Source organism: Musca domestica, unplaced genomic scaffold (genome assembly GCF_030504385.1).
Source record: "Musca domestica strain aabys unplaced genomic scaffold, Musca_domestica.polishedcontigs.V.1.1 37, whole genome shotgun sequence".
Classification (NCBI taxonomy): Eukaryota; Metazoa; Arthropoda; class Insecta; order Diptera; family Muscidae; genus Musca; species Musca domestica.
In genome coordinates this window covers 253,091-279,719 of record NW_026712321.1, presented here as the reverse complement: position 1 = coordinate 279,719, position 26,629 = coordinate 253,091, and the positions used below count along the sequence as shown (strand labels likewise).

At 32.2% G+C, this 26,629-nt stretch overlaps 1 protein-coding gene across 1 annotated transcript; it reads left to right on the top strand.

Annotated features, from left to right (window-relative positions):
• LOC101901344 (E3 ubiquitin-protein ligase MYLIP) lies at positions 1-25,594 on the top strand. The gene is made up of 3 exons (XM_005176816.4): positions 1-1,009; positions 23,376-24,460; positions 24,529-25,594. The coding sequence occupies exons 1-3, from the start codon at positions 923-925 to the stop codon at positions 25,334-25,336; spliced, it is 1,980 nt and encodes a 659-aa protein (XP_005176873.1). The 5' UTR covers positions 1-922; the 3' UTR covers positions 25,337-25,594.
• The last annotated feature ends 1,035 nt before the right edge of the window (positions 25,595-26,629 follow it).

The window sequence follows — 26,629 nt, the reverse complement described above, 5'->3', positions numbered from 1 at the left end:
AACAAATCAGTTGGTTATAACGGCTCGTCGTATTTTGTCCGTTTCAGTTGTGGAAACGGAAGACTAACCAGCAGCAGACAGAGTTGTATGGAATTTCAAACAAAAAAGTTGTGTGTGTGAAAGCAAAGGAAATAAATAAATGCAAAAAATAATTTGAAAGAAAAAAGTGTTTTTCAAAAGAAAATTTATTGAAACAAAATTTAAAAAAATCAATGTGAATTTGAAAATAGATATGTTGTACAGAAAATAAAAAACGAAAGAACGAACAAAAATAAACTCACGAACAAAAATATTAAATTTGGAAAACAAAATAACACAGATATTTTTGAATAACTACACCAGCAACAACTTAAATGGGAACTTTGAGCTATTTTACAAATGTGTGTTATTGCAATTGTCGAAGTCGAAGTTGTGGCTATATAAAGTCAAATATTTATAGACCGAATACTTAGTATAAAATATTTTGGATTTTTTTTTTTCGTCTACGAAAAATAAAAAAATTTTCTTTGAGTTATTGAAAAATAAGGACTTGTCTTGGTCTGGCTGAAATTAAAAAAAAAATTGTGAAAAATTCAAAGAACCAGTTACCAAATTCAACTCCAACCTGTGGCATTTCTTTGGCAAGACCCGCAAAGCAAAACCAAAAAAAATATTTCTAAAATACAAATAAAAAAACAACCAACTAGAATTTCAACTTCCCACTAGTGCTATAAATACCCAGCAATATAAAAAAACCGAAAACAAAGATACGTCAGGTATCTTCAAGATACAGTATCCAATTCTAAATAAGATATCTAGTCATCTAGCTAGAAGACAAAACTTAAGTGCTAAACGAACTACCTACCAAGGAACATTGTTGCTCCTTAAACCACTCAAACTCTAAAAAGAAAACAAAAGGTTAAACCACCCCCCTTCAGCAAAAATGTGGTGCATTGTGAACTTGCCTAACGGTACCCAGCAGGCGGTCAAATGGGATCCCAAAGCAATTGGCCAAGAATGCTTAGAAAAGGTAAGCTAAACACTTGGTACTATAAGGGAAAAAAACTGAAAACAAAAAAAAAATTCCCTTTTTAAGTCAATTATGCCTGGTGGAAGTTAAGTTTCCAAATTGCTCAAAAGTAAACAAAAAAACCCAACATTTGCAAACAATTGCTGTTTGTTTTGCCTGCCAGTACGTCTTGTACTTCATCAAGAGTCCAAAGTTCATATTTTTTGCTGTTTTATTTATACCCCCAATGTGTGGTTGAAGTCATTCCGGCACAAGTATATACGTACTCTCCGTATATGTGGTTTTTTTTGTTGTTGCTTTACATTTTACTCTCCCACCTCCTGCTCTTCGGACATGGCGCTCATGTGTTGCTTGTTGTAAGGTGTATATATTTTTTTTCTTGTCATACACTCAGAAACTGCTCTTTACAAAAAAAAATGCAAACGGAAGAGATGTTTGCTAGCCACTCTTTTTTTCTCTTCTTTCAATCTTTAATTAGAGTTGTAAAACAAAATTATATAAAAAATGCCATATGGTATCAAAGATTATTTATTGAATACGGAAACGTATTCCCTTGTATTTGTCACGTGTAAAGGGCTACCTAAGTTAAAAATGATTTTTAATCACAAAGGTGTCATATTTGACCCATAATATTCAAAGAATGTATTTAGTATGCGGAATTATTCTATAGCCAGAAGTTTTATATATGCAGCAGGTGCAAACTAATTAAAGAGCATGACAATTAAAGGAGGTTTTAAATTTGCCATATTAAATTGAAAGGTTTTCTTTTTCATCAGGCTGATGTGTGGCCAGCAGTCTTTAGAAACGTATTCTCTTGCATTTGTCATGTCTTAAGGGCTAGCTAAGTTAAAAATGATTTTTAATCACAAAGGTGTCATATTTGACACATTATATTTTTAGTAATTAGGAATCGGAATTATTCTATAGCCAGAAGTTTGAAATATTCAGCAGGTGCAAACTAATTAAAGAGCATGACAATTAAAGGAGGTTTTTAATTTCTGACATAAAATATCGAGGTTTCCTTTTTCATCAGTCTGATGTGTGGCTAGCAGCCTTTAGTAATGTTGGATAATTTCCTAAAGGCATTATAATTTAATAAACGAAAAACACATGGCCCAATTATTAGGTAGTCCCAGCTGATTTCACCCATTCTGTCAAATACATTTGTTTATATCTGGAATTCCCTGCAAAATATGACAAACTGTCATCAAAGAAGTTTTACAGTTATGCTAAGAATATTGGTATACACAATTCAAATTTGATTTTTAATTCGGCACTATTGCATTCTCGTGATTTTAAAATAATACAAGTAAAAAATGAAATTCTGTAAGATTTGCAAAAAAAGGTTTGAATGGAAATTTAATTTTTTTCTCCGTTCCAAAGGACGTAGATACAAGAGCCAAATGGATCACAAATTGCCAGGTAAAACTTGCGCCCATATCGTTCGTTTGTTCAGATCACTTTAAAATGATTGACTTTATTAAATAAATGGGCCTTGGAACAACACTTTCAATTAAATTCTATTTTTTTCTGATGACAATAGGGCTCGCTGGATCGAAAAAGTACGTATGTACCATGGTAGAAAAATACAGGTGATCGCATCGTCTCATCTGCTAGGACAATGAACTGTCAACCAATTTTGGTATTTAAATTTTTGAATGAAAAATTATTGATATTTGTAAAAATTGTTGAAAGCTAAATATCATAACAATCTTATAAAAATCTACTTGGTTTAGAAAAAATATTTAAACATTTTTGACATATTTTCTCAAGCGCTGATGCATATGTTAAATGTGACATGCTATATGTAAAAAACATTTCGTCTGATAGAGCCTTAAACATATGCAGCATCATTTACACCAAGCATGTTTTTGATAAAACGCTTTATTCAGACTGTCAGTTTTAATAATCCATATCGTTCGTTTGTTCAGATCACTTTAAAATGATTGACTTTATTAAATAAATGGGCCTTGGAACAACACTTTCAATTAAATTCTATTTTTCTGATGAAAATAGGGCTCGCTGGATCGAAAAAGTACGTATGTACCATGGTAGATAAAATACAGATGATCGCATCGACTCATCTGCTAGGACAATGAACTGTCAAACCAATTTTGGTATTTAAATTTTTGAATGAAAAATTATTGATATTTGTAAAAATTGTTGAAAGCTAAATATCATAACAACCTTATAAAAATCTACTTGGTTTAGAAAAAATATTTAAACATTTTTGACATATTTTCTCAAGCGCTGATGCATATGTTAAATGTGACATGCTATATGTAAAAAACATTTCGTCTGATAGAGCCTTAAACATATGCAGCATCATTTACACCAAGCATGTTTTTGATAAAACGCTTTATTCAGACTGTCAGTTTTAATCTTCTGGTTTTATTAAACCCTATCAATTTACGATTTAAATCTCCTGGTTTTATTCAACCCTATCACCTGAAAACGTGCTATACGATTTCTAACATTCATTTTTCATTCTTTAATGCACATACTATTTGGAATTCAATCACAATTATCATAGCTATCATATGGGAATTATCTTTGGGATTTAATTCACGTTCAGTTCAAATTCCAAATTGCACGAATGGAACGAGCCTTCATTGACACATTAACCTAGGAAATGTACACAGTTTTTTTTGTGTTTAAATATGACTTCATACGCAAGTTCAAACATTTTAGAATTAATACATATTTTAGTAATTCAATTAATTGTTGTCAAAAAAATAGACAACAATTCAATAACATCGCAAAAACACATTGCATAATATGCAAATGTATTCAATTCATGTTCTACTTGAAATTCTAAATCAATGAAGAGAAGTATTTCATATATGCCTTAAGAGTATGTGATGGAAGCATATTGAAAATCATGTAGTGTAAATATCCCTTAATATTATAATCATATAGTGTAAATATCCCTTAAGTGTGTGATGGAACCATATTGAAAATCGCTCCAAAACCATTTAGAAAAGTGACTGTATGCAATAACTAACACCAAAGCTGTTTAACTAAAAATTAACATTGTACTTTTTCTATTTTTGTTCAATTTTTTGTATTTTTTCTTAACTATGAATATTTTTTATCAGTTTTTGGATCAAATCACATTGTGGTGTAACTCCATTCGAAAGCGTTCCCTATATGTTGCAATGCATAACAAATTGTGGTGCAGCCATAATGAAAAGCGCTCCCCCATTTCCTTTGAAATCATATTATGACACCAATCAGTTAATATCTTTACTTTCATGTTTTTAGTAATTGCATCGACATAAATGACACAGTGCTCGAAATATTTTAATTATTTATATATAAATATTTTTTTTGTGAAATATACGTCATCATCTTGATTATACTTTGATTTTGTATTTATTGTAAATAAAAAAGAAGGTAATGACATTAAATATATTTCATTGAATTTCATTGCATGCATTGAGAGCATCAAAAAATCTACACCTTGTTCGTAATTACATTACGTTATTTTGGAAAGTCATATGACTTTGTAAAAGGCCATAACTTGGACTTTGAACAGCTTTTGTGCACGTGCGTACAAACAATTACTTATTAAAACGTTTTGATTTGAAGTATAAATTAACATTTACCGTACATCTTATCTCATGAACTTTGGCAATGTCAAGATTAAAGTCAAAACACACAACTTTCCAAAGAAAGAAAACTTTTATTACGAACTCCACCCGGGACCAAAATGTCTTGAACCTTTGAACAGAAATCATCGTCAATCTTAGATAACACCTAAGCATTTTATTATCATTTAGAGGACGCAATCAAGTCGTATCAAATGCCATACCAAAAAAAAAAGTTCATTATTTGTGTTGTTTTTTTATTATTTTTATTTGTACAATTAAGTGGGGCATACATTAAAAATTGACTATGAGATTACCTTAGGTTGCGTTGCGTTGCGATAAGATCCGTTAAACAATTGTTGAGACCATCTAATTTGACAATTCTACGCTTTGGAGAAAATTTTAATTTCATTGTTGTTGTTTTTATTTTTTTATGACAAACAAATTAACTGTGTATGGAGTAGTTCATTAAGATAACAACAAATTCTTTGCTCTGTTTTTGTTTTGCGCTTTCTTCTAGAAGGCATAAACCTTATCACCGCACACTGACCCTACCGCAAACAAACACAGTTGTGACCATTTAATTGTTCTCTATTCTGTTTTATATGCATATATGTATAATATATGCGTTTAATGGGCTTGTCTCTTAACACTCCGAAGATTTGTTTCCATACAATTATCGCAACTAATAGCGGTGCACAGAATCGTTTTTAAAATGGCTAAAAATATAAATAAAAGAATATATAATTAGATAGAGCAATTGAGATAGAGCAATTGTTTTAATTCACAAACAAGTATGACATATATTGTGGGATAGCCTTCTTAACACTTGTAGGCAGAATCCATAAAATTGTTTTCCTTTTTTTTATTAAATTTCTATAAAAAATTTTTTGAAAAAAAAAATAATTTTTACATTACACGACAGTTTGACGTGTGGCCAGTAACCCTAATAACACTGGAATGGTGACACAATAAAGGGGTTTCACAAACTGTGGAAATTGTTTTACTATTTCTTAATTTAATTGTTCAATGTTATGTTTACCTTTGTATAATATACGCCTTGTTTGGATCACCTTTAGAATACTTGTAGACAAAGTCCATAAAATTGGTTTTTTTTTTTTTTAAATAGATTTCTATAACAAAAATGTCGGAAAAAGTAAATTTTCATCATTACATGACAGTTTGACTTGTGGCCAGTAACCCTAATTATGCTGGAATGGCGCGCTATAAAGGGGTTTCACATGCTGCTCAAAGTTTGTTTACTTTTTGTGTACTCTTTCTTAAATCTCGTTCACTGTGATTTCAATCACAATAATGCATTTTGATACATAATTTGGCCAATTTTGGCAAATAATGAAATCAATGAACTATTCAAATCGATTTTTATTGAGAAATAAAGAAATGTGCTTATGAGCAATTATATACAAATATTTTTAATAAACCAAATGAAAGATAAAACTTCAAAAACAAATCCAAAAACTGATTAAATTTTTACTATTTAATAACTACTCATCACCTTTATCAATGTCATATTAGTTTATTACAAAAATTAACCACCAAGAATATGAGGAGGTGTATGATTCACATTGAAATTGATAACCGACAAAAATATTCATTTAATTAAATATTAAAATATAGTTAATGATTAATACCAAAAATTATTCATATGAAATTGTATTATTCATGGCATTTCAATAAGAGATAATTCACCTTTGATTAATAAAAAAATGTACAGGAAATTATTTCGCACACAACGACATTCGGTTAATGTGAATTTTATTCTTGTTGCTTGTAATTGATAATGCGAATTAATTAACTTTGTTTGTTTTTCTTTTGTTTTCTGTAAGAGTTACACATTAAACCTTCAATGACCATACATTGTATCCTATAATTAAATTACCCTTTCTTTTATTCTTTATTATCTTTGGATTGTGATTCATATATACGTTGTTTTTTATTTTTTGTGAGCCAAAGGAAAAACGAGCAACCGTTGTAAGAATATGAAAAAAAAACTGCAAAATACTGATTTAAGGTAATTATCAGTAACACCAACACAATTGGGTCAAATTTGCGATGAGCCATAAAATATTATTGACAACGTTGTCGTTTTTTTTTTTTATTTTTTGTTTTGTTTTCGCGTACATAGTGTTTTTGCAATGTCTTTCTGACATACGTACGTTTTCGTTTCATATCAATTTCAATTGCAAAGCAATAACAATATTAAGTTGATTGAGCCATTAATACAATAGGTGGTGGACCCTCTAACCATTGAATTTATAGACTTTGTCGTTTTCGAAGCGTTTAATTACTACAAAAAAATGAGATTTTAAACGTAATTAAATATTAGAAAAGAAAAACACATAAATGAAATCAACTATTAAAGGTATAACACTATTTATGCAATAATTTAGGAAAATAATGTATCAATGTGTTATAAACAGATAATATAATAATTAATATCACTAAAAAGATTGTTAAATTTTAACTTAGAGGAACCATTACGAAAAAGAACTAGATATCCCTACGAAGCGGGAATTATTTGTTCCATTTAGTGAACGAGATTGTTCAACTTTGCTGGTGGCCCTATACCAAACTATTTTTTGTTTTTTAAAAATTTGAGATTTAACTTCAGAATTTAATGTGTGGCCAGTGTGCACAACAAAAGGCAGAATAATTCATTGTGGTTGGATAACACGTAAAAACCGTTGGAAATTATGGCTTGACTTAATTTAGTAATAAAGCGATAATAAAATAATTTAAATAACTAAAAGTATTGTTACATTTTAACTTAAAGGACCCATACAGAAAAAGAACTAGCGCTCTCTACAGAAGGGGAATTGTTTGTTCCATTTGGTGAAAAAGATTGTTCAATTTTGTTGCTGACCCTATACCAAACTAATTCTTCTTCGAAATGTGAGATTTTTAATCAGAATTTAATGTGTGGCCAGTGTGCACAACAAAATACACAATAATTCACTTTGGTTGGATAACACGTAAAAACCTTTAGAAATTATTGATTAAATTAATTTATTTGATGAAGGCTGCGCAAAATAAGCAAGAATAATTCACTGTGGTTTGATAGCACATACAATCATTGCAAATCATTGGCTAACTTAATTTATTTGGTGAATGGGCATACGAATTAATAAATATATGATCATTCACAATAATACTAATTATTAATTCACAGTTGTTTGATAGCACGCAAAAAGGAATTGAAAATTATAGATTTAGCTAATTTAATCGATGAATGGCCATATCTCTTAAGTGATGGGTGATCATTCACAATAATAAAAAGAGTGGCAAGTTTTATAGGATGTCCCCATACAAAATCCTGACTTCAATAAATTTAATTTATATTTTCTATTGCCAAATTTATTGTAATAATAAGAGTTAACTCGGGAACATTTAAGACAATTGGAAGATAAGAAAAACCTCCAAAGGGCACCCAATTTGACTTGGCCTATCAAAAATCCCAGCAATACCAAATCTTTACAACTTTACCAGGGGCTCAATTCTTGTTTTAAGAAAATGTGAAATGAAAACTTTTATAAAGGAGAAAAACGTCAAATGAAAAAAATTATAAAGGAAATATTTTTCGTTTCAAATTTTCATAGAACAAGAATCAAGCCCCAGGAAGTAAAAATTATAACAAAGTAATCAAATATACAACTGTTTTTTAAGCAAATCATAATAAGTTTACAAAGACCCTTAACTTTAATTGATTATTATTGATGGTTTAAGTCGTTGTAAACATGTTGTTTATTTGTAAACAACTGGCAAAATTATGAATGATTGATGGTACCTTAATGTTCGAACGGGTTAAATTGCTTAACTTAAAGGTTAAATTGCTTATTATTAATTAATGATTTATGAGGTTATTTGTTTGCTATTTAAAATTGCTTGCATGACAAAAGTTCGCATGCACTAATCAAAAAGGTCGATTTGTTTACAACAAAAAACTGAACTTTGGTGTGAACATTTGGTAGGCTGGAGGGTTTTTCATTAGTAAAATCTCAATGGGGTTAAATTAAATCATTTATTGCTGGAGAAAATTAGAAGAGTTATTAAAACTGGCTTGAAAGACGTTTGGTATTGTAAATCACTACCTTTAACGTTTTATGTAAACCTATCCATGCATTGAAATGATTAAGTCACAAAACTGGGACTACACTCCTGTTCAACTAAAATAAAAAGCGTTCAGAACAATGGTCTCTCATGTCCATATCCACCAAAGTTCTTTGGTAGACAATAAAATATCTCAAGAAAAATTTTCGAGATTTTAGAAAGTGGAGAAGGGGGTTGTTTTTAAGAAAGGAAAGGAAATAGTTATTCCATCTCCGTTACAGCATCTGACAAAAGACTTATGGGCAAACAAGAAGCGTATAATCAAAGACCTAAAATGGTAAAGACTGGACAAAATGCATAATGGAAAAATAGTTAATGTGAAAACTATATAGAGGCGCTGCTCACAATAGTGATATGTTAGCATAAAAATTATATTTACAGAGCAATTTTAAGAATAAAATTTTCTGTAAACCAAAAATTTGAACTAAAAATTGCATTTCACTGACGTTTGAATATTGCATTTGTTGTTAAAACAACTTAACATTGGTGATTATGTTGTTATGATATCGTAACAACAGAGGTAGTTACACCTGGTGACAATATTTTGACTCTGTCTTGTCCCATCTTTATACTTCTATGTCTTTGGTATAATGATTTTTAGAGTTCTATAGATCGAATTCGTTGCTGTGTAATACGGCTTAAGACTCTTTTACACCGAACTTGCTTTATTAAGATTATCCATTCTTTGGATATAAGTCAAATTTATGAAATAAAATTCCATAGTAAATTCGTTTTTAGGCGAAGCCTCCTCTCATTCATCTATCAATGTCTAATTTCATGAAATTACTCGTAGGTAGACTGGGAACTGGGAACGGAGAGGGGGGGGTTGTTTTAAGAATGGGGAAGGAAAGAGTTATTCCATTTCTACTTCAATAATTTGGTTTCAGCGTCTGAAAGAAGACTTACAGGGCAAACAAGGAGTGTATGATGCTTTGTAGGATTCCATAGATCGAATTCGATTACCGTATAATAACGCTTTAACCGTATTTACACCGAGCTTGTTTTCATAAAATGCGTTATTTATATTACCAATTCTTTGTATATAAGTTAAGGGTAGGTAGGGGTAGGATTTGTTTTAAGAAGAGGGAGGAAAGAGTAATTCCATTTCCATTCCAACTATTTGGTTTCAGCGTCTAAAAGGAGACTTACAGGGCAAACAAGGAGTATATGAGTAGTATGCTTTATAGGGCTCCATAGATCGAATTCGATAATCGTATATATAACGCTTAAGCCGTATTTACACCGAGCTTGTTTTCATAAAATGCGTTATCAATATTATATTTTTGTTGGATTTAAGTCAAATTAATCTTCGTTATGTCCATAAAACATGGAATTTAACTATTTAATTTGCTTTTTATAAGGCAATTATCAAAAACTTTATTATGTTCTATAAAATTTGCTTGTACCTTACAAAGTCAACATTCGTTGTTTTTTCTTTTAATCTATTCTATAAATAGCATATTGATTCAATTATTTTAATTGATAGTAATAGTTCCACATGATTAACTGCCATATTGATTAGGTTTCGTTTTATATCAATTTTCATTTTTTTTTTTGTAATTCGCCAACCCTTATTAATTTCTAAAATTATTACAATATCCCCCCTGCCCACTCCCGCCCTCGGTCAATTAGCAAATGTAGCCGTAGCAAATTACAATTGGGCTGGTCCTAATTATTGTTTTCTTCCGCTTATTTCGTTATCTGTGCCTCCCTTCCAGAACTTGATAAATAATCATTTCGAGCTTAGTAAAACTACAACCCTTTTGTTTTTGGAATATGATTTTGTCATGCCATTACCTTTAACCACTAATCATTAGCAAACAACTCTCAATTCCATTGATTGTCGTTGTCGCCGTCTGCTCCCAAGGGGGGTGGTATAATCTAAATCTAAATGCTAATGTTGTTTTGCATTTTAGTGTAATTACATTGGATGGTATGGCAACATGCAAACGCTGCAGTGTTTTTTGTGCGCTTTTTTTAGACTTAGTAGCAAAATGAATGGTATCAGCCATGTAATCACTAAAGAGTATACGAAAAAAATAATAATTGATTAGATTGTGTTACTAACCTCCCAATGGCGAGTAATTAGAATTGTTTTGTTCAAAAAAAAAAAAAAGCCAGCAATTTTTGCATATGGTATTTTAGTGATAAGGAAAAAACAGATAGACTTGTTGGGCCATACGGCGGACTAGCTGGCTGACTGGCTGATAAGTTGAGTTGAGTTGTATTAGAAATACAAAGTTTAGCCACCTAAATGTCGTTAACATTTACTGGTTTCATGGGAGGCTTGACATGTGGCTGATTGATATTTTGCTGATATTTTTGTTTTTTTGCTTACATAAGTTATTTTATAAATTTCAAATTAGCTGCCAAGTGTTTGTTTATTTGAGCAGCTAGTTTAATCATCTACTTTTGTATTTTTTTGCTGTTTTTTTTGTTTGAACAAAGCAAAACTGTATTTGTTTTGCGGTAATTGAACTTTCATTGTTCTTAGTCGGAAGCTCATGATCATGTAGAATCAATCACAATAGTATGGGGATGATAGAGGTGTTTCGACAAAGCAATTATCAGGTATAATAAAAAACAAGTCTCTTCCTTGACACATATCAAGAAGACAAATCCGCCTTTGCTTTGTTGGCAACATAATGATATTTAAAAGTAAGTTTCTTTGTTCATTACAGATAAGATGATTAATTTTCAAAAGAATTATCTGATAACAAAGAAAATATAATGGCAAAAGTAGTAATGAAACGAACATAAACAAGTTATTATATGCAATTTGATGTATTGCCATGCCACCTAAGATTTTTCTTATGCGTATGTGAACATGACACTATTAAAAATAGCTTTTTGCATCTTAATTAAATATGAGATTTAACTTCAGAATTTAATGTGTGGCCAGTGTGCTCAACAAAATGCAGAATAATTCACTGTGGTTGGATAACACGTAGCAACCATTGGAAATTATTGATTAAATTAATTAATTTGAAGAAGGGTGCGCAACAAAAAGCAGAGTAATTCACTGTGGTTTGATAGCACATTAAAACCATTGCAAATCATAGGTTAACTTAATTTATTTGGTGAAGGGGCGTATAAATATGTATGATCATTCTCAACAATGATATTTATTAATTCACGATTGTTTGATATCACATAAAAACAATTTAAAATTATAGATTTGGGTAATTTAATCAATAAAGCGCTATATGTCTCAAGTGATGTATGTTTATTTACAATATTACTTATAAGCAGAGCATAACAAGTTTTATTGAGCGTTTATATACAAAATTTTTGGGCGGGATTAACAGGATTAATTGTCCAATTTCAATTATTTCAAATTTGTATTGGTTAATACCGGTAAATATTTTGTATGCAACCTACTCCTAAGACCTTTGGAAGGCAATAATAACATTCAAAGGACACCCAATGTGACTTGGCCTATCAAAAATCTCAACAATGTAGATAAAGCCATGGTAAAATTAAGAAGGCAAATTTCAAATAAGCATTGCATTGACATTTTAAATGTTTCAATTTAATTTTATTCAAATATTCAGTTAGTTTTGTGCCGAAATATCTAGATATTGTCAACAAAATTTGCAACAATGGATAATAATTAGTTATTTACCATAGATAATAATAACCGTTCCAAATTGCACAACTACATAAAGGGCGTTCCAATTTACTGTAAAAAAATTTTGGCTATGGAACGCTTTTAAATATCATTGGAAAGACTTAACAGTAGTTTAAAGGGGGTTTAATGTAACTAAATCATTGCCATTTTCATCCAAACATATTAAAAAGCGTACCCATAAAGTTATTCGCGAAACTTGACAATAATAATAAGCGTTCCAAATTGCGGAACTGCATAATAAAGTGCGTTTCAATTATATGATAGCCTTTTTCACAGGCATTCTTAGAGATTATTCTATGGAAACAAGGAATATAAAACAAAAATGAATAAAAATCAGATATTGAAGACCTAAAAAAATTGAATTTGGAACAAATGAATTAATCTCCAGTCATATCATACACATGCCTCAAAAAATATGAACTTTATCGTATTGTGAACCTAGTACCGTTTTCATTTCCCCCCAATTTGTCTATTTGTCTGATCTTGATTGTGTTCAATCAACACAAAATATTAAATGTTGATACATGTAATTTGTTGTATGAATTCCTATAATTAACGGCTCTGTTGGCTTGAACATTTAGCCATAGCTCGCCAAAGATTGAAAATTGAAATTGTCCTGATATTATTTCATCCATCAGCGTCATATTGTGTAACATGGTCATTATACAATATAGAGAATAATTAATGACATTTGGCACTGGCATAGGCCAATTGAAAACGATTTTGTGTGATAAATTATTGGAAACCACAAAATGTTACATATTATTAATAAATTGAACAATCGTATGAGTTTTATAAGGTTTGCAATTACTTATTTGTATGCAATATTGGCAGAGATACTGGTTAGCTATTGAGAGTCCATTGAAAGTGGAAAATTTGTAAGGTATACAAATGAGGGAAGTGAGTGGCAAAGAAATATGACAGCGAAGTTAAGGTGGGAAGACATAAACCGCTTTTTTGGCTGGCTTCTTCGGAAAATGACAAAAGAGCATAGGCCCAAAATCGAACTAAGTTAACCTAAAACTCTATTGATCCCCTTACGAAGAAGCCAACCGATGACTTAAGCCACTTAAAAAAGCGTTTTATGTATTCTCACCTTTATCGATCTTTCTTGTGACCAATAAATTCACTTGTTCTTCCATGAATTATGCCATGTTTACATTAGAACTTTTTGCAGGGTTAACCTACTTCAAGAGGAGTATAAGTAATGGATATTAAAGTGTTAATCCAAATCCCGTTTGTTAACCCATTTGTATGTAAACGCATTGTTAGTTTCCCAAATTAACTTAAATCGTCTAGAAAACTTTCCAAATATCTTATAGACAATTGTCTTTATTTAAAACCGGAATATTTGCAATTGCCAAACTTAGACATGTTTTCTTTAATTTTTTTTATTTATATTTTTTAATAACAACCCAAATATTCCACTATTTCGTTGAACAATATTAAAAATAAACTGCAAAAAAAACCCGAAATGTATAAATACCTATACATATATACCGGGGACAACGACTGTGTATATGTATATATATTCGTATAAACATATCCAGACGCGTGTATCTGATTTTTTGTTGTTGTGTTTTTTTTTTCGTGGTTAGGAATATATTTCTTATACGTTATTAATGTGTTGAATTTTATCAAAACATCCACAAATTCTTATTTTAAAACAATTAGTCGACAGGTTTTTCTGTAAACAAACGGGGTTTCTGATAAGACATAGAGAAACAAAAAATAGAGGTCTTGTTTAAGAAACTGATAAAAACAACTAATATTTTTGTTTAGATAAAAACTAAATTTTTGTATAAATAAATATATTTATTTTTCTCAAGTATTTCAATTATAAATCATTCGGATTGTTTATATCTCAAATAAATGGTTCAACTTTCTTAAACTTCATTTGCAAAAAAAATTACCGTTTGTGAATAACTGGCTCAGTTCAATTCCCAATAGATAATAATAAGCGTTCCAAATTGCACAACTACATAATAAAGGGAATTCCAAAGAATTTTATTGCAATTTATTTCACGTTTACTGCAAAATGTTTTTTACTATGGAACGCTTTTAAATAAGTTTGGAAAGAGTTAACAGTAATTTTTGCTACTTTCTTCTATTTAAAGGGGTCTTCATGTTATTAAATGATAGCCTTCTTCATCCAAACATATTAAAAAACGCTCCTGTAAAATTATCTGGGAAACTTGCATTTATTTTCAAGTATCTTAATTATAAATAATTCTAATTGTTTATATCTAAAATTAATGGCTCAACTTTCTTAAACTTCTTTAACACAAAATTTACCGTTCGAGATCCTGTTACTCACAATAGCTAATTATAAGCGTTCCAAATTGCACAGCTACATAATAAAGGGCGTTCCAAAGAATTTTATTTGAATTTGTTTAATTTTTACTGCAAAATAATTATGGCTATGGGACGCTTTTTAATATGATGGGAAAGAGTTAACAGTAGTTTTTGCTACATTCTTTTATTTAAATGGGCTTAAATGTATTTAAATGCTAAACTTTTTCATCCAAACAAATTAAAAAACGTTCCAAACAAATTAAAAAGCGTTCCTATAAAAATATTTGCAAAACTCGACACAATTATTAATATTTTTGCTTCCCAATCAAATCTTTTAAATTTCTAAATAAAAGCCAATTGGCCTAACTTAAAGTGGAGATGATGTGCCGCCATAACCTTGAACACAGAGAGATCATATATTACAAAACACCAAAGAGGTACCTGTCATCCATGACATTTTAAATGTTTCAATTAAATTTTATTCAAATATTCATTAGTTTTGTGCCGAAATATCTGGATACTGTCAAGAAAATGTATCGCTCAGTTATTCACAATAGATAATAATCAGTTATCCACAATAGATAATAATAAGCGTTCCAAACTGCACAGTTTCATAATAAAGATCGTTCCAATTTGCACGAAGAATTTTATGGAAATTTATTTCATTTAGACTGAAAATAATGTTAGCATGTTAATGAGATTGGAAAGAGTTAACGATTTGCAACATTTTTCTATTTAAAGGATTTTAAATGTAATTAAATGATAGCCTTTTTCATCGAAGCATATTAAAAAGCGTTCCAATAAAATTATTCGTGAAGCTTGGCAATAATAATAAGCGTTCCAAATTGCACAACTACATAATAAAGGGCGTTCCAATTAAATGATAGCCTTTTTCATCGAAACATATTAAAAAGCGTTCCTATAAAATTATCTGCGAAACATGACACATTTTTTTACTTTATCTGTAATATTTGAAGTCTAAGACTTGTTTCCCAACCAAATCTGTTCAAAATTTTAAATATAATCCAATAGGCCTAACTTAAAGTGAAGATGATCTACCGCCATAACCTTGAACACAAAGAGATCAAATATTTCAAAACACCAAATAGGTAACTGGCATCCATGATATTTTAAATGTTTCAATTCAATTTTTTTTTAAATATTCATTAGTATTTTACCGAAATATCTAGATATTGTCAACTACACTTTGAAAATATCAATTAGCTGTAGATATTATTTCGATTTCCAGCAAATAAAAACATTATTTACTCTTTTTTGTTTATCTACTAATTTACCAATTCCCCTAGCCTTTTTCGATTGTCAGCGGGTGTGGTATACTTGTTGTTGTCTTTTTTATGTGCTCTATAAAAATCTATTTGGTTGGTTTTTTTTTTCTACGTCTCGGTTATTTTGAATTTTTGTGTTTGGAATACGTGAGGCAAAGAAACAGGCACACATAAAAAAACAAACAAAAAAAAAAAGAAATAACACTCATCTGAACAAAAAAGGAATTCAAATTAAAAAAAGAAAAAAAATATAAGCTGCAAATTTATTAAGCAAACAAAATTTGTACACAAGCCAAATATCAAGTCTCGTGTGTGGGTATGTGTATATATATGGACGCTGTGGTTATATAGGGTTTGTTTTTTTCACATATTTTTTTGCTTTCCAAAAAAATAAAGAAATCCAAAAAACATGGAACAAAGGCAGGTTAAACCACTCAACAAATGTTGTTATAAATATTTGTAGGCAATTTTTTGTCTTTTTGCTAAAATATAAATATTTGCTATGTTCTGTGGTTACTGATAATAATATTTGATAGCCAGAACATAGTAATGAATAATAAACTACAAAAAAACATATCTATTAACAAACCACCAAACCGGTTACATTTATAAATACCCTTAAAAAAAAGAATTAAGACGCAATACCCAAGTGAAAGCCACACAAAGAGGAGGAAGAACGATAGTTCACACCCATGTACGAAATGGTGGCAAAAAATACCTCACAATACCCTATTAAAATATACCCGAAAATTGGGCTAATTTTTAAATATAATATTACACCTATTGTCCAGTTACAAGGTTTCTCAAAATAATTTCCAAAATGTGGGCCAATTTTCTTTAAAGGTTTATTAAATTTTTTTATTTTTAATTTTTCACCCTTTTATTTCCCAGATAATTTACAAGCCATGAAATCCGAAAATGCAAAAAACACTGAACTTGCAGATAAACTTGTGAAAAAAAAAAACAAAACATTTTCATGTTCAGTTTATTGAAATCAAGGTTATATTTAAGCTGAGAGTTGGAAAACATCACCGCTTTATGCATAATGACCTCTTGTTTGTTTGTTTCAATAATGAATAATATCATTAAGATAAACGTTTTTTTATTTTGCTGGATTCTAGAACATTTCCATGGCAATAACAACCATAATTTTTATCTTAATGTAAACGAAGGTTATAAACAAATATAAACATAATGATTTTTCATTATTTTTAGAAAGGATTTGTTTAAAAACAATCTTCTCTTAAAGTACGTTAACAGTTGTTCATATTTGGTAAACCCAATGGATTTTAAATTCCAAGTCCATTGCCATATGTCAAATATATTCTTGTAAAAGAATTCTGAAAATAGAAATCCTGGGAAAAAATCATAAACATTTGATTTTCACAAGGTTTCCTTTTTTGGCATTAATTAAAATTTCTATTAAGTGGAAGAATTACACCTTTTAAATAGGTTGGCATCTTATAGTTTGTCTCTTGAACAAACTTGCGTTAAAAGTCACGTGTCACAGTCATACGAATAATAAAAAAACACACTTTACTCCATTTAATAGTTTAATGCTATCATTCCCTAATGAATAGCATTGCCATTGATCATTCATGGATGGATGTCGCACATTTGTCACCTGGCACGATTACGCTTTTAAATTAGGTAGCATTTATACATTTACCGCTATTTACAATTTTTTTGGTACTGTTATAAGCTCGTTATATGATAGTGCAACGTAATGAATGGAGGTCGCACATTTGTCCCTTGGCATGTCTACGCTTTTAAATTAGGTCGCATTTATAAATTTACCGCCATTTAAAGATTTTTTGATACAGTTATAGGCTCGATACTTAATAGTGCAACGTAACGTATACGTAACGCATCGTATGTAAGAAATAACCAGTGAAATGGCGATTAAAGCCCTAAAAATATAATTTGATTATAAATTTAACACATAAATAAACAGAATTTAATTTAAATATAGAGGTCGCACATATAACACCTGACCTCTTAAATTAGACCGCATTCACATTCACAATATGATCTGGGTAACAATGTGTTATGGTGCCAAATTGATTTGAGTAGATTCACATAATCCATGATCCATGACTTAACCTAAAAAAAAATAATAGCTTTTATTTGTAAGCATGAAGAATTTGCACAAAAATAAACGTTAAATGTTACATGCATGAAGAATTTGCACAAAAACCTCAATTATGATTTGGGGCAATGTAGACTTTTCTCACTGTCAGACAAAGAACCAAAATAAAGACCAGAGAGAGAGAGAGAGAGAGAGCGAAAATCATATCTCAGACATTTAAAGACACAAAACATTCACACAGTAGTGATAGCTGTAAATACTGTTACTCAAGTCGCCAAACATTCACAAAGTAGTGATAGCCAATGTTTCTTTTTAAGTTCCATTCACAATAGTGAATTGGGTAACACTGCATTATGGCGCAAAATCGATTTATAAAACTAAAGACCTAACCTTAAAAACAATTTAGATAGCCTCCACTTTAAACTGGGCCAATGTAAACTTATGTCATGTTGACATTTACACAATTTCCCTTTCCTTTTCTTATTGCCCGTCAAATAACCGGAATGGAGGGCAAGAGAGAATCAGATAACCCAACTTTCGTAATAAAGGAGAGCTTAAACATGTGATATTATCCAATTAGCTGGTTTTCTAATTTCCATTCACAATAGAGACATGTGTTATGGCGCCAAATCGATTTGTTTTGACCCACATAAAACAAATGACCTAACCTTAAAAAGATATGGACATATTATATACTTGTCTACAACGTGTTTTTGTCACAACCAAAGTCCCTTCACATAATTAAGTCACGTTTGCTTAGAATGATACCTTGAATTATTTAAGTGTTTTGTTTAGTTTTTTTTTAGAATGTCTTTTCTAACCATTTCTAACACAGCCATTGAACTTGTGTTCAACAACAGTGGCGGTGGGCATATGTTCTCAATGACAGTTAACTGATTAATGTATCTTCAGGAAAATATAAATGGTATTTTAGAATAATGACATTTAGCATCAAATACCAGTTGTTGTGTTAAGCAATGACAAGTGCAGGCTACATACACATATGTTGTGTGTATGTACGTTAAAAATGTCACGTATCCAATGTTGGGATTTCCAACAACAAGTCAAGTGACTTAACAAAGAATTAAACAGAACCAACACAAGGAAATTGCAAACTGGACGATTATAAAACAGGCATCGTTTTTTTATCTCTGTATTGTGATATCTATCAGACATATCTACCCATAGCTGTTCGTGAGAAGGAGATGTGGGGGAGCACACACATTAAGAATGAAAACATTGATTGTTGCTTCTCACCCAGTCAGTCAGCCAGCCAGCCAGCCAGCGAACAACAAGCAAGAAAAGTAGACAAAAGCCGCCACCAGTCAGCGCCAACACTACCTCCTCCTCCACCACCTTTTGGCCGGCATTTATTATAGACGCTAACATACAAAACAAACCGAGAAAACGTCATCACGATCACTCGCTGAACGCGTGCTCCTCGTGGGCATGTAACATTTAACGTTTATTTATTATTTTGCATCTATATGGGGTATGAACATTCAGCATTTTGTTCTCGGGGGTCGTTCGGCTGCAAAACATATGAAAATCATTATTTTTAAGAAGCCTGAGAGGTTGAGAGAAACCATAAATAACCTACCCACACCCTCCCCGTTAACAAAAACACCATCACCACCACCTTCTGTCATTTTTCGCCCCAAGAAACTGGTTCGAAAAAAAAACAAAAACAAATAATTATGGTTTAAATTAAGTGTTATGATAAACAAAACAAGTTCACTTGTTTTCCAGCCCAGCCAAGGAAGGAAAAACAACATCGCAACACCACAACAACCCGAAGAAAACAGGAATAACAAAGAAAAACCTGACAATATAGCTGCTACCTAACTACCTGGAAATTAAATCCAGGTGATCTTTGAAAGCACAAAATGAAAAAAAAAAAACAAAGGCCTTTTGTGTAAACAAACAACATGAACATGAAATTTCCCTTGCCCCATGCCATTCTCCATCTCTCCCTCTCTTTGGGGCCGAGATGAGTAACTTTTTTTCTTGTTCGGCATGCATGCTCCACTCTGCATCGCAACCACAGCAAACATTTATGTTGTTTAGTTGCTGTGAACAACATTCATCAGCACATCCATCAATGAAATCACAACGTGAGCAACAATTCGGGTACAAAGTCCAAAATTTGTTTGGGTCGCAGTCCAAAGTCCAATACAACCGAAAAGCAAGCACAAAAAAACCCAATACAACAAATGTATCAATGTATTGGCTTACCTCTTTGTTGTGCTTTACTCTCGGAAACGCACCAAAAAAAATTGGGGATCTCAAATTGACAAACCACATTAAAAGAAGCGGCAAGACATTGTGTCTCGCGGGGGGTTTGGGGGGAAGCAACAACAACTATTTTACAAACAAAAGGGGTACTCAAAATTTGTTCTCGCATTCATTAACGTTTGCCCGGTCTATCTCTATTTTACATGTTTACGATCTCTTTATTCTATGAGATCTCATAGATATTTGCTCTGTATCTCTCTCGAGCTCCCTCTCTGTCTCTCTTTACGGTAATAGAGTTTTTATCTGAAAAAACACAAAAACTAGCAACTCTTATTTTTTTAGTTTTTTTTGCACTCACCAACCAAGAGTCCACAAAAGTTTCCATGAGTGCTAAAAACAAAATAAAACTCAAGCCCATGTGCTATTGCCAAACCTAAGTTAAAGTTTTGGTGTGTCTGTGTGTGTGGGTATGAATTGTTTTTATGCTACTCCTCCCTCATACCTTTCTTTCTCATCATCATCACCATCATCATCAACAATTAACATTAAGTTTGCATGTCTACAACTTCCATTATTAACTTGTGTGTGTGTATGTGTGTGGTGTCGGTGTGGCTGGTTTGGACTTTGCACCTTTCAAAAAACCACATTTTTTGCTGTTTGGTTTTGTTGACATTAGTTCCATTTGCCATAAGCACTGTACAATCATATTAATATATCTGATATGAGCGCTACCCGGCATTGGTTGGGTATAATTGGTTGTTAAGATACGTTTTTTTTTAAATAAAAAAAGAATAACCTTCGCTTTTTTTAGCAATAAATCACAATAAAGATGGATTAAGTTGCAGTATTACGCCTTTTAATTAGGTTGGCAATTCATAGTTTGTCTCTTAAAGAAACTTGCGTGAAAAGTCACGTGCCAAATATTATAGGAATAATAAAACAGCGAATGACCTTTAGTTTTACCTTCTTTTTTCTCAAAAAATTAATAATACTACCATTCTTTAATGAAAATAGCGTTATTATTGTTCATTTATGGAGAGAGGTTGCACTTTTGCCACCTGGTACATCTACGCATTTAAATTAGGTCGCAATTATAAATTTGCCGCCATTTACATTGTTTTTGGTACAGTTATAGACTTGTTACTTGCTAATGCAACGTAACGTATACGTAACACATCGTATGTAGGAAATAAACGATGAAATGGCGTTTAAAGGCCTAAAAATATATTTTAATCATTAATTTAACACAATTATTAATTTAACACATAAATAAACTGAATTTAATTTAAATATATAGGGCGATCATTTAACACTTGGCACATATACGCTTTTAAATTAGGTCGCGTTTATACATTTACCGCCATTTACAATTTTTTTGATACAGTTATAAGCTCGTTATTTGCTAATGAAATGTAACGTATACGTAATGCCATGTATGTAAGAAATAACCTGTTAAATGATGTTTAAAGCCCTAAGAAATAATTTCATCATTAATTTAACACATAAATAAACAGAATTTAATTTATATATAGAGGTAGCACATATAACCCTTGACACTTTTACGCTTTTAAATTAGGTCGCATTTATAAATAGACCGATGTTTACAAATTACTTGGCACAATTATAGACTCGATACTTGACAGTGCAACGTAACGTATACGTAACGCAACGTATGTAAGAAATAACCTATAAACTGGTGGTTTTTGTACAAATTTCATTAATTTATCACAATTTTATGTCGCATTGTCAACTTTCCAAAGTTTTAAGGAAAGTGTTACTCATATTTAATTTTCTGGCATATTATAGGGTATACACTGTCCGTTTTAATCAATATAATATACAAATATTTCACATTTTTTTTGTCTCGCACGAATATATACCTAAAAAAATTGATTGTTGCTAAGTATCTCCTTTGTGTATCTCTTATTTTTTTCGGTTGGTTTTTTTTTTTCTCCGATCACACATTACTCATCAACACACTTCTGAATATTTTATCACCATCAATGCACAAATGTGTCGTTGATCCAGTTGTTCAACTTTCTCAGAACACAATAACAACAACAACGGATTTTTTTTAGATATTTTTGGAAGCTCCACACAAATCAGAAAAAAAGGGGTGACGAAAATGAAAGGTGTTAATACAAAAGTTGTACAATCAATAGGTGTAGCGTACGCAAAAGGTGTGTGTATATATAAATGCGCGTTAAATATTTTTCAGTTTTCCTTATCATGAAAATGTCAACTTGCCTAATCTGTAAACAATATATATATTAATAATTTCAAAAGATAAACAACCCCACCGCTCGACAACAATGTACAAATATTTGTACACTAAGTACTGTACTTAGGTTGCGATAATACATGTCAAGGTGGAGTAGATAAAAATGTATAGATTTGTCCACAAAAAGTTCAAAACTGATAATTTGGTAAAAAAAAAAAACAGTTGGGGCTATCGTGGAAGGGTAGCTCGATAAAGGTAAAAAAATGAGGTTATCTACACAGTTTGGAAGGTCGATAAATATTCGAATGTGTAGTGGAGATATTTGAGACAATTAGAATATTTTTACAATTTCCAAAATGAATTTGAAGTTTCGAAGTTGTGGAGAAGTCCAAATTAAATGTGTAGAAGTTTTGGCGCCCAAATAAATTGTGAAAATTTCTAAAGTGGGATTTTGGAATGTGGGTTTCTTTAGAAGCCTTAAGATTGCTTTAGAGAGAGAGAGAGAGAGAGGAAGAGAAAAGCTGTCAATGGTCTTACTAAGAAGAGAGGACATTTTGTGGCGCCCAAATGAATTGTTAGGACTAGTAGAAATAGTGGCATTGTTTGAATGTGGACTTCTTGAGAGGCTTAAGACTTTTTTAGAGAGACACAGAGAGAGGGAGAGAAATGTTGCCAATTGTCCTACTAAGAAGAGAGGACATTTTGTGGCGCCCAAATGAATTGTTAGGAGTAATTTGGCTATTCCATTCTATTTCAAGGAGTTCATTGAAGCTTTTAATATATGATGAGAGCTTAGTAGAGCTGGTTACCGATTATCACATAAGTCACTTTAAGTATAAATCAACTTTAATTCTCCAACTAATCTCTCCAAACTTTCTTGCTTCATTCTAGGTCTGCAAAGCCTTGGATATAATCTGTGAAATGGAATACTTTGGCCTGGAGCACTGGGTGCCAAATCAAAAGGAGTCACGCACGCGACAATGGATCAACTTACGCAATCGCCTTTCGTGCGACGGAACGGGCGGCAGTGGAATACCATTGATGTTGGCACTGCGTGTAAAATTCTGGGTTCCTGTGCATTTTATTCTGCAAGAGAGTGTACGCAATCTATTTTATATGCAAGCCAAAGCTGATTTATTAGAGGGTCGATTGAGTGCACGCAATTGGTCAAATGCTGCCAAATTGGCGGCATTCTTGTGTCAGGCAGATGGTTTGCTATTCAATGAGGCTACGCTGAAAGCTGAATGTCCCCTGAAAATGCGTCGTGAATATGAGAAACGTTTGCTGGAGGAACAACAGCAGCAGTTGCAGCAGCAGCAACAACAACAGCAAGCGAATCAAAAAGAACGCAAAGATAAGGAACATGTGCTGTCGTTTAAGAAGAGGCGTCTTTCGAAGCAAAAGTCGGTGGAGCATATCGATAATGTAACACCAGGCCAGGCGGCGGCGGGATCCTCCCCCTCTCCCTCCTCCACCTCTTCGGCAAATACAACAGCCAGTGGTGCCACAACCTCGGCTGCAGCTTCATCTTCGTCAACATCATCCTGCCCCACATTGACCTGTAATCTACACCAAAAACCTCCTACCTCAAGTACAAATGAAACTTCTACCAAAGTACCTAACGAAACGAAAAGTGCCTGCGATAGCTGTAGTCTTAACGAGTCCATAGAGAATTCAATTAAAAACTCACCCTTGCGTATCTATCAGGATTACGTCATAAGGCCAGTCGATGAAGATGAGAGCTCAGAATTGCCCGAAGATTTCCTGAGACAAATCGCCGTGGAACATGGCAAGCTGGCCATGCTCAAGATGTCACCAAAGTCGGCCAAATATTGGCTCTTGCATGAGATACAAGATTTGCCCGGCTATGGTGAGGAAGTTTTTGGTGGTTTCACCATTGGTGAAAATTCCCAGCGTTGTGATATAGCAGTGGGGGCGCATGGCATTCGAGTTTCAACCGGAGATAATGTAAAGAAGTAAGTAGTGCCCTTAGCCATTCTCGTATGATCAAAATATTAATATCCGACTTTTTTCCCCCTTGCAGCATTCCTTTTAGCGCAATCGCTGCTGCTAAATCGTTTAGACGAACATTCAAACTAGAATATGTAGACGATAACAACGATAGACGTGAAGTGGATATTAAATTACCCAAACACTGCATTGCCGCCGGCCTCTACAGATCCATAACCGAGCGTCATGCCTTCTATGTGTGCGACAAGGTGCGCGGTGTGGTGACCAATCAATTTACCAGAGATCTCAAGGGAACCATTGCCTCGATGTTCAAAGAAGACACCGAACTGGGCAAGAAATACATCTTCGATATACGTCACACGAGCCGCGAGGTAATCGAAGAGGCCAGACGTGTACTGCATAAGCGTGGCATTGTTAGCTCGGTGCGCGACAATGACTTGTCATCGCCGTCAGTGTCTGCGTCGCCCAGCGATGCCACTGAAGTGGAAGACCTCACACATTTAATGCCGATTATGAAAGCTTTAAGTGAAACTTCCGCCAATGCCGCTGCCTCGTCTATGGCCTGTAGCTTGGATATGATGTTACGCGAAAAAGAAGAACGCGAAGCGGCCATAGAACGTTGTGTGGACACGCGGATCTCGGAGGCAATGACATGTAAAATATGTATGGATAATTCCATCAATACCATGTTTAATCCCTGTTGTCATGTTATGGCCTGTGCCCAGTGTGCGGCGAGATGTGACAAATGTCCCAATTGTCGGGTAAAAGTCACGGATGTTGTCAAGATTTATTTGCCGCCAGAATTGAGAAGCACAACGACAACACCAACCAAATCCAATGAAACCACCACAAATGTACCTAAACTAACAGCGGTGGCCTAAAGTTTATACCACCCACCCAACCCAATTCCCCCTGGGACCTCTTAACGAACCAGTATCAAGATTAAAAAAGATAATAGCTATTAACAAGCAAAACAATTCGTAACCTTTCTCTTCAACTGAACTTGAATAACCATCGTCATTTCTTCAATTCCTTCAATCTCTAGCATTTAAGTAAATTAATAAAATGTTCTCCTAGTTGTTAAGCACCTATTTATTATTATTAATTATATTTTAGTTATTATGATTTTTTTATAAATAATTTTTTTTTAATGTGTAAATATTATATTTGTTTTTGTCTACTTGTCCTTTTATCATTATGAAAACAAAACAAAACAAAAAATCGACAAAGATATCTTAAAAAAATATGTGTTATCAAAACCACAGACAAATTTACGTTCAATTAAAGAAATTACAGTCGCAATAAAACAATGCAATTATATACATACATATATGTATATACCTGTAAACAAGTAGAAATTTTTCTTTTCTTGGGTCATTGACTGGGAGATGAGTGTCTGGAAAAGGGGTAAATATTTCAGAACATATGCGGGACAATGAACTGTTGATTTAGTAATACAAATGCTAGACGAAAAGATAGACATAAGATTGCAAAAATGTCTGGCATAATGATCTATTTACATAAAACCTCCTTAACACAATAAACTCAATGATCATGTCAGAAATATTCCCATTAAAAAGATCATTAATGTAAATGTGGGTAATGTAAACGCACTCTTAATTGGTTTATTAAACGGCAGATGATAGAATGTGAACCACCCTATAACAAACATTACGAACGGTATATATTCAAAATGTAACACAAAGTAACAGCCTCATCAATGTTACCAATTCACAGTGAATTGATACCCGATGTCTTTTCTTATCGGTCGCGTTGCCAATTCATCATATATTTTTGCATTTTCCCTGAAAATTTTAATAAAGCCCACAACAAAATTTGCTGCATTGTAAAGTACAAACATAATCAACGTTTGGGCCGTTGTTACATTGTTGTGTAGATGTTTGAAAATACTTTTTAACACGATAAATTCAATGATCATGTCATAATAATTCCATTGATGAAGGTCATTAATATTACTGTAGTTAAAGTAAACGTACCCTTAAATGGTTAATCAAATGGCAGAGGGAGTCATTCCCCATATCAATAATTGCGAACGGTAAATATTCAAAATGTTATCCAAAATAACATTTTTTTCTTTTTGTCAGTGTACAGTGAATTGATATCCCATGCCTTCTCTTATTTGGCCGCGTTGCCAATTTGTTATATCGTTTAGC

Coding starts and splice junctions, on each gene's coding strand:
- LOC101901344 (XM_005176816.4), top strand. CDS start 923: ATGTGGTGCATTGTGAACTTGCCTAACGGTACCCAGCAGGCGGTCAAA. Junction 1,010..23,375: donor GCCAAGAATGCTTAGAAAAG/GTAAGCTAAACA, acceptor GCTTCATTCTAG/GTCTGCAAAGCCTTGGATAT. Junction 24,461..24,528: donor ACCGGAGATAATGTAAAGAA/GTAAGTAGTGCC, acceptor TCCCCCTTGCAG/CATTCCTTTTAGCGCAATCG.